Source organism: Sinocyclocheilus rhinocerous, unplaced genomic scaffold, assembly GCF_001515625.1.
Source record: "Sinocyclocheilus rhinocerous isolate Xijiao unplaced genomic scaffold, SAMN03320098_v1.1 scaffold72, whole genome shotgun sequence".
NCBI lineage: Eukaryota > Metazoa > Chordata > Actinopteri > Cypriniformes > Cyprinidae > Sinocyclocheilus > Sinocyclocheilus rhinocerous.
In genome coordinates, this window is record NW_015628351.1 from 1,285,342 (window position 1) to 1,294,141 (window position 8,800).

An 8,800-nucleotide genomic window follows, 5' to 3' on the forward strand; every position below is an offset into this window, starting at 1 on the left:
TTTTTTTTTTTTTTTTTTTTTGAGCTACTGTAATTTTAATAGAAGTCCGATGAAAAATCAAAAGCGGTCACATACTGTTTTTCAAAAGTTTGGGGAAGATTTTTTAAATATCTTTTTGAAAGTGTCTTATGCTCACCAAGGATGCATTTGATAAAAAATACAGTAAAAACAGTAATATTGTGAAATACGTATTATTACAATTTAAAATAATTGTCTATTTTAATATATTTTAAAATGTAATTTATTCCCATGATGCAAAGCTGAATTTTCAGCAGCCATTACTCCGGTCTTCATTGTCACAAATATTCTCTAGAAATCATTCTACCGTAATATGCTGATTTGGTGCTCAAGAAGCATCTCTTCTTATTATTAATGTTAAAAACAGTTGTGTTGCTGAATATTTTTATGGAAACTGTGATATATATATATTTTTTTACAGAATTCTTTAATTAATAGAAAGTTCAAAAGAACAGCATTTTTAAATATAAATATTTTGTAATGTTATTAATGTCTTTACTATCACTTTTCATGGTCTTAATGCATCCTATCTGAAAAAAAAATCATTTCTTTTATTAAAAAAAAAAAAAAAAAAAAAAAAAAAATTCTTACTGACCCTAAAAGTTTCAGTTGTAGTGTACATGTCATGTACAATGCTGTGCATATATTTAAAAGCAGTTGTAATTACCTGTAGGTAAACATGATGTTATTGCTGTTTTTATCAATGTGCAATGTGAGTAACACAGATATTCTAGTGAAATGTAAACCTGTAAACTGGTGCTATCCTATTGATTGTTTTGCATTTGTACATTTTATTTCAGATGGTGAGAATGAGCACAGGCCACATGGAAGGAGATTTGCAGCCTCTGTATCTGCTGGTGACGGACTGCTACATTTACCTCTTGCGAAAAGGTCAGCAAACCTTCAGTGGAAGGGCAGGACATTGTTTATACGTCTGCAAAAGTGCTTATTTGCATTTGTTGTTGTGTCCCATTGATTTTCAGGGGCAGCGGAGAAGCCTTATAGTGTTGAGGAGGTGGTATCTTATAACGAGCTGGACTACATCTCTGTGCGTAAACAACCTGAAGCCTAAATTATCAGTTTGACATGCTGCACAGTGATTAAAGCCCTTGTTTGTGCCTTAGGTTGGACTTCTCCAGCAGACTATCACTCTGGTGTGCACTAACAGAAGAAGGCAGTTCCTTTTGGACACAGCTGACTCATCTCTGACTGTGTAAGTTTTTTAAATTAAAGCGTATCCCCATGAGGTTGATTAGTATGCATGTCTTTGAAGAGGATCTGTTCATGTACTCTCCTCAGATGGTTTCTGACTGTGCTGAAGGCGGCCTTGGAAAATGGCTGTAGGGAGCCTCCCTACCCCTCTGTTCTCACTGACGCCACCATGGAGAAATTGGCTCTTTCTAAGTTTGTATGCCAAGAGACTCACTGTGAGGTAAATGGGGGAGATCTATCACCATAAATAATTCATGAGAGTCTGGCAGACAGTGGCTCACTTTGATAATCTTGGTTCTTCATGCTGACTCTTTCTGAAATGCATTTGCAATTAAACCATTTATAATGATCATACAGTTTAGACCAGTGGATCTTCCAAGGGGGATGCAGAATGACTTAAAAGAATTAAAATTAATAAATTATTATTAATACAATTTATATTATTAAAACATGAAAATAATTATAATATAAAAGTATAATTATAATAAAAAAATAGCAAATATTTATTTTTCCCTCTCAGTAACTATTGCTATAATTATATAATATAATTATAGCACATTTTTTGGACTGATGTGATTTTAAAGTATGCACAGTGCTTATGGAATTATTCTTATACAATATATTAACCCTTTGATGCATGAATTATCTAAAGATTTTAACATTTAAACATTTTACATTTCAAAAGTACTTGGTGCATCAAATAGTCAATTAAATACACATGCTAAAACTTACATATACATTACATTTAGTCATTTTGCAGACACTTATCCAAAATGACTTACAAATCAAAACCAACAAAAGAGCAATATGCAAGTGCTATGACACTCGGTTAGTCTAACACAGTACACGTAGCAAGGTTGTTTTTTTTTATAAATAAAAAGAAAACAAGTAGATAGAATAGAGAACGCTAGAGGGTCAATTTTTTGATTAAAGAAAAGATTAAAGAATGCTAGTGATAGAGCGTCAGTTTTTTAAATAAAAAGAAAACAAGTCAAAAGAATAGAGAATGTGAGTTTTAGAGGTTAATTATTTTATAATAAATAAAAAAGAAAGCAAGTATATGGATTAGAAAAATAGAGAATGCTAATATTAGAGGGTCAATTTTTTTTCTTTTATAAAAAGAAAACAAGTAGAATATAAATAGAATAGAGAGTGCTAGTGTTAGAGGGTCAAGTGTAGATGGAAGATATGTGTTTTTAGCTGTTTCTTGAAGATGGTTAAGACTCAGCTGCTCTGATTGAGTTGGGCTGGTCCTTCCACCAGCAGAGAACAGTTGAGATGAAAGTCAGTGAAAGTGATTTTGTGCCTCTTGGGAATGGAATTATAATGTGCCGTTCACTTGCAGAATGCAGTAAAGGGTGCAGAGCCAGTGGTGGTTTTGAAGGCAAACATCAATGCCTTGAATTTTATGCGAGCAGCTATTGGTAGCCAATGCAAACTGATGAACAGAGGTGTGACGTGCATTCTTTTCGGCTCGTTAAAGATTAATCTTGCAGCCCCATTCTGGATTAGTTGTAGACGTTTAGAACTGGCTGGAAGACCTGCTAAGAGAGCATTGCAATAGTCCAGTCTAAACCGAACAAGAGCTTGAACAAGGAGCTGTGTAGCATGTTCTGAAAGAAAGGGCCTGATTCTCCTAATGTTGTATAAAGCAAATCTGTCTTGCTGACCTTGTGCTAACTGTGTTTGTGTAGTTATCCGAGATGAGCATCCGCCTGTATTCTCTGGTTCACTGGGAGGACCCAATGGATGTAGCGGTGGCTTCACCAACATCTCCGTCCAGCTCCAGAGAATCTAGTAGCACTAAAGAGGGAGCACTGTTGTACCGTGCTGGGAGCACTTATTTGGGGAAGGAAGTGTGGAAAAGCTGTTACTTGGTTCTCAGGTACAAAAGGGTTTAGTGCTTTAAGCTATTCGACAGTTTCAGCAAGCTGTTCATGTGTCCTGAATCTAAATCACCTGTTCACCTGGCAGCAACGGCATCCTGTATCAGTATGCAGAGAGAACAGATGTTACACCTTTGATGTCTGTTACCATGGGGTAAGCTGTTGTTCCAGTTCTTAGATTTCACCTTTATAAACTTAATATAAATGTGCTTTTCAATATGAAAGATGCCCACTTATAAACATTTATTATATATTTGAATGTGTTGCGTTTATGTTATAGGGGAGGGCACTGTGGAGGCTGTAGGCGTTCAAACAGCTCAGAGAAGCCTCATGCTTTTCAAGTGATTCTGACAGAGCATCCTCCATTAGAGCTCAGTGCAGAAAACGAACTGGAAATGGCCGACTGGATGCAGCTGCTCTGCCAGTCGGTTTCTAAAGGGGTGAGCTGCAATTTTACACACAGTAGCATTTTTTTTGCAAGTTCTTACAAAGCATTTTTAGACAAGATCTCTGCGATTTTTGGGAAGTGTGATTAAATGCACAGTTTCATACTTTCCATTCAAATCTACTTTCTTTTTTCTGAGCTGGTGGTGTTTGAGCAAAATGTGGGAGTCTGCATTTTAAATGCTTTCAGAGTCACCACATGACAATGTGTTGTTGTTCCTCATCAGTTCCAGACATGCCAGCATTTGCATTTTATGGCTGAAATACTAGCTCTGACTTTTAGAAACTAGCATTGACTCTTCTAGACTGTAAAGTGGGGCAAAAAATCTGAGCAATATTTGTCTATTGTATTCCAGCCTGCAGTGGATGCCGTAGATGTTTTCTCAGTACAGCCTGTCCAGAATTAACCAGAATGTTTCCCAGATGTTGACCACTATTGTGTATTTTTGTTTCTCAGATTATTCCACAGGGAGTAGCTCCTGCACCCTGTATTCCGTGTTGCCTTGTACTCACAGACAGGAAGTTGCTCACATGTCACCAGGATTGCCAGACCAGTTTTTTCCGTTCTCTAGGAGGAGCTGATCTAAACGATGTCACAGCTGTTTGCCTGGAAGATGATAAAGAATACTGTGTCATTGTAAGAGTTCATTCAGATTGTTGTGCATCAGATGTCTCTGGAAACAGATGTTTACTGTTTATAGTTTTTTTTTTTAAACAAGTGCACTAACCACCATTTATGTCTGCAGGAATTTGCGGAAGATCGTGCTCAGTTTCTTCCACCCTGGGTTTTGTATTTTAGCGGATGTGAAGAGCGGGATCGGCTACTAGCAGAACTGAGTCAAGCTTGGGCTGCTGTTTACCAGGCAAGAAAACACTTTTTTTTCATAGCCAGAAAATCGTTTTTTTAAATTTTTTTATCACATCTGTAGTTTAATATTTAGCATAGGAGGCTCATCATTCTTATATTTTCTGTACTTAAGTTCCACTCTAATTTGAATGTTTATTTGATGCTTTCGAAGGAGTCAGACGCTTTTGTTGGACTGTATTCACATAACGGATTTCTAATAAAACTGTCAGTTTAGTGTGTTGTTTAAAAAAAAAAGTAATACTTTTTTTTCAGCAAAGATGTATTAAATTGATCAAGTCACAGTAAAATATTTTGTTACAAAATATTTTTATTTCAAATAAAATGTTATATTTTTGCTAAAAATTATCTTAAAAATTTTAAGTAGCACAATTATGAACATTGATAAGAAAAATTTCTTGAGCATTAAATCAGCATATTAGAATGATTTCTCAAAGATCATGTGGCACATAAATTACTGCTAAAAATTCAGCTTTTCTATCACAGGAATTAAAAGGTATTTAAAAATGTAATTTAGCAACAATACTGTTTTTACTGTATTCTTGATCAAATAATTGCAACCTTGGTGAGCATAAGAAACTTCTTACCGACGTTCTTATTAATATTATTTATTTATTGAATTGATCTACAGCATGAATTTCTTCATATGTGTGTCCAGGTAAGCCTGTCTCGTAAGCCAGTGTCAGACCCGCCGATGCAGAAGAGATGTAGGGAAGCGCTGGAGCTGATGAAGAGTGCATGGCAGAGGAGTGACAGCCTACACAGAGGTCGATCAGAGAGAGAACCGTGGTGCTGACGGCCCAGGATTAAACAAGACAGCATGGGGGAGTCAGCTCACCAGCGAACCTACCGTTTACATAGGTACAAGCAGACTCTGTGAGCTCTCCAGACCAGAGACGATATTGAACAACATGGGCTCATATGATATTTATCTACCGGTAATGAGGCCTGACTTTGTTTACACTTGCCTTGCACAGATATTTAAGGAGTTACAATTAAGGCTTTAGCTTTTACAAGTGGAGGTCTGCAGCAGGAAATCAAAAAGACAGAGATCTAGGAGTTCTCTTGCATTACATGTGATCAGACTATATAGAGTGTAAATACATAGTAATAACTCAAAAGGTTTTTTTTTTGTTTTTTTTAAACCTTCCCTCCTTGTACAAAGTTTATGGACAGATACTGTACATGCTTATACTATATAAAGAGGTACAGACTGCTTTGTGAGCACTTGCGAAAGATAATTTTAGTTATGTTTACACCATTGGTATTAGCTGGCTGCTTTAAGTTAACTATTTGAAAGTAATGGTTTGCATGGCAGCTTGGCACAGACATTCAAAACACACAGAGAGAGAAAAGGGGAATTGGACCAGGCTTAATTTAGACATCTAATATCAGTCAGCACTGCTAACAGTGATGGTACGGTACCAGCATGTAATCGCTGTTGTTATATTGGACTGAGGTCATTTGTTTGGATCAGATGGCATTGAGATACTGTAATAGGGTCATACAATTCTAAAATATCATTAGTTGAAGATATTAAGGCTCTTGCAACTAAAATGACAGTTTAGAAGTGAAGGAGTTGATTACAGCAGAATTGCACAAGGTTCAGAATTGCACATTCATTGGTTTTGTTTTTATTTTTTTTACTTTTGTTAAAAGATAAGTTGTGGGTTTTTATTTTTTTTTTTACTGGCATTAAAATGATTTCCGATCATGCATAAGCATTCACAACTTTTTCGATTTCTTTTTGCGATTTGAATGCAGTCAATCAGGCATTCGTTTAAGGTCAAACTCTTCAAAAGGTGTTATCAGTTTTTTTTTTTTTTTTTTAAACACTGATCAACTATGTTTTAGCCTTTATATCGAATCCATTGAAATGTTCCTCACTCAGTGGTATAATATACCATTTCCAGTGAAACACTGTAAAGTTGTTTTAAGAATGTAGAGTGGTTTTAAAGAAAGCAGACTTGAATAATGTGGATCTGTGACAGACTGTTATAAATGGAAGCAGAATCTCAGGTATGTTGAAGTTTGTTTCAGTCCACAGTGATTTTAAATAATACATTGCTGGACAATGATGGAATACAGTTGTTCATTAACAATTGAAATGTGGTTTTATGTGTTTTTGTTGTGTTTTTATTTACATTTTTGTTTTAAATGGAGTGACCTACAGTAGTCAATTATGTTGTTCTAACACTCTAATGTCTCAGATACACTAAATGCTGCATGTACATTTTGGAATATGTCATAACATGATAACAAATATAAATAAAAATAACTTTTTTTTTTAAATGGTGAAAAAGTTTGAATAATTTCCTAATATTTGCATTTGTAATGACATTGACATTAAAAGGGGTAAAAACTTGTGGTCATTAACTGTGAATCTTTTTAAAACAGAATATTGTATAGTAGAACAAGAAGTTCAGAGAAATAAGGATAAATACTAAAATAATACAAACAATCCCAACATTGGCATTTAAATTGACTATTTAAAACAGGTGTTAAAGGGATAGTTCACTGCAAAATGAACATTTTCATCATTTACTCACCCTAATGTTGTTACAAACCTGTATATTGTTTTTTTTCCTTCTGCTGAACACAAAAGAATATATTCTGAAGAATGTTGTCTGGTAGCCATTGACTTCCATAGTATTTTTTCCTTACTATGGAAGTCAATAGCTATCAGCTACTGTTTGGTTACCAACATTCTTCAAAAGAAATTATTTTGTGTTAAACAGAAGAAAGAAACTCATACAGGTTTGGAACAACTTGAGGGTGAGGAAATGATGAAATATGAAAATGGTGAAATATCCCTTTAACAAATATCTACTTCATAGGTGAACTAGAAACAACACAAAGACTTAATGGTGCCATCTAATGGTATTGAACGTGACAAACTATTTTCTGTGACATTATTGCACATTAGTAGTTGTAAGTATTTAATTCAGACTAAAATTGAACAAATCAGTGCTATAGAACTAAAGTCATCTTGTTGCTTCTTGTAGTTTTTGTTTTCCACATGCAGAAACATTTTATCAAGTCCTATAGACTAAACAACCAAAATAGGTTAGTTCACAATATGAAGGTATCCAAATTCTAGCTTGTTTCACAGTGATTTTTTTCCTCAACCTCTTTCTAAAATGTCTAGTGCTAATTTCCATGCATGTGCAGAAACATTTAGAGAGACGTGCAGATCCAGTGATAATGGGAAAACATCAAAAAAATTGTTTTGATATAAAACTCATTCTGTATAATTTGGACCCACATTTCCAATTATGTTCTTGCTTTCCTCATATATATATATATATATATATATAAGTGGTGAATTTCTGCAGTCAGGTGTCATTTCTGCTTTTCCAGTCATCCTTGCCTCTGTACTCAATGGACAGAAGGTGCTCAAACTGCCCAACCCCTTCTCTTTATTTCTCTCCCCCCCCTGTCTGCACTGCCGCAGTAACATCAAAATATTAACGCACCACAGAAATGGGGGGGACATATCAAGCAAAAAGCATCACATGATACATACAGAGATTATTTTTTTGAGAACGTCCCAATCATTTGTATTCTAAATGTTTTTATGTCTCACAAAGCTCTTGCACTTGAATAGTGAGAAATATGAGCTATTTGTGGCTCTCAGCCAAGCATGCAGCACTTAAGACTGACCCAGAAGTCTGCAAATACCATTCAAATTGCTAATGGCAGAGTTTAATTGCTGTTAAGTGCTAATGATTAGTGCAAGACATAAATATACACGATGCAAATAATGGCAATGCAACTAAAGCAATGTAAAGCAGTATTTCTCTCTGACTCGGCCAATTTGTTCAGGCCAATTCCTAACTTTCAGGTGGCAATGTTTCAATATCCATGCAATCCAACGTTTTACCTCTTTGCACCAAAGGGTTTTGAACTGTGATGGTCCGTCCTTCCAATAGATTGTGTACATCTTTAGGCAGTAAGATTTATGCTCCTTCTAAAACACACAATTTAGTGCATTTAGTCTATAGTGCATTTGAGACCGGATTTATGTGGAATCCTAATGCATTAAAAATTTGATCATCACCTCAGTCTCAGATGAATAGTGATTTAAGTGAATGTCTGCCTGTATATGACACTGCGTTTTGCATCTGTCTTTAACAGGAAACAGGATATATGCATTCTTGTTGTAAAGTGTATTTACATGTGTTTTTCCTTGCTGAAGATGAAAGGATAGGCTCGTATGCCAGAGGATTTACGGTAAGTGTCCCTCTAGAGTGCTGTGGAGACAGAGGGATGCAGTGAATGAGAGAAAGAGAGAGAGAGTGCAGAGATGCTGCAGACCCACTGCTGCCCTTGTTTTGTCTCATCTGCTTATAGAGGCACTTAGTGCATTTCCTCT

At 35.4% G+C, this 8,800-nt stretch overlaps 1 protein-coding gene across 2 annotated transcripts in view; it reads left to right on the plus strand.

Moving 5' to 3' along the window:
- Positions 1-6,775, plus strand: part of LOC107737546 (pleckstrin homology domain-containing family M member 2-like) — a 14,592-nt gene extending 7,817 nt beyond the window's left edge. For both annotated transcript variants that reach the window (XM_016549055.1, XM_016549056.1), the window contains 10 exons: positions 819-909; positions 1,002-1,066; positions 1,143-1,231; positions 1,318-1,450; positions 2,925-3,115; positions 3,205-3,270; positions 3,397-3,556; positions 4,018-4,197; positions 4,307-4,423; positions 5,084-6,775. In XM_016549055.1, coding sequence (XP_016404541.1) covers positions 819-909; positions 1,002-1,066; positions 1,143-1,231; positions 1,318-1,450; positions 2,925-3,115; positions 3,205-3,270; positions 3,397-3,556; positions 4,018-4,197; positions 4,307-4,423; positions 5,084-5,221 — 1,230 coding nt within the window. In that variant the 3' untranslated portion in view covers positions 5,222-6,775. The remainder of the gene's footprint in view (positions 1-818; positions 910-1,001; positions 1,067-1,142; positions 1,232-1,317; positions 1,451-2,924; positions 3,116-3,204; positions 3,271-3,396; positions 3,557-4,017; positions 4,198-4,306; positions 4,424-5,083) is intronic.
- The last annotated feature ends 2,025 nt before the right edge of the window (positions 6,776-8,800 follow it).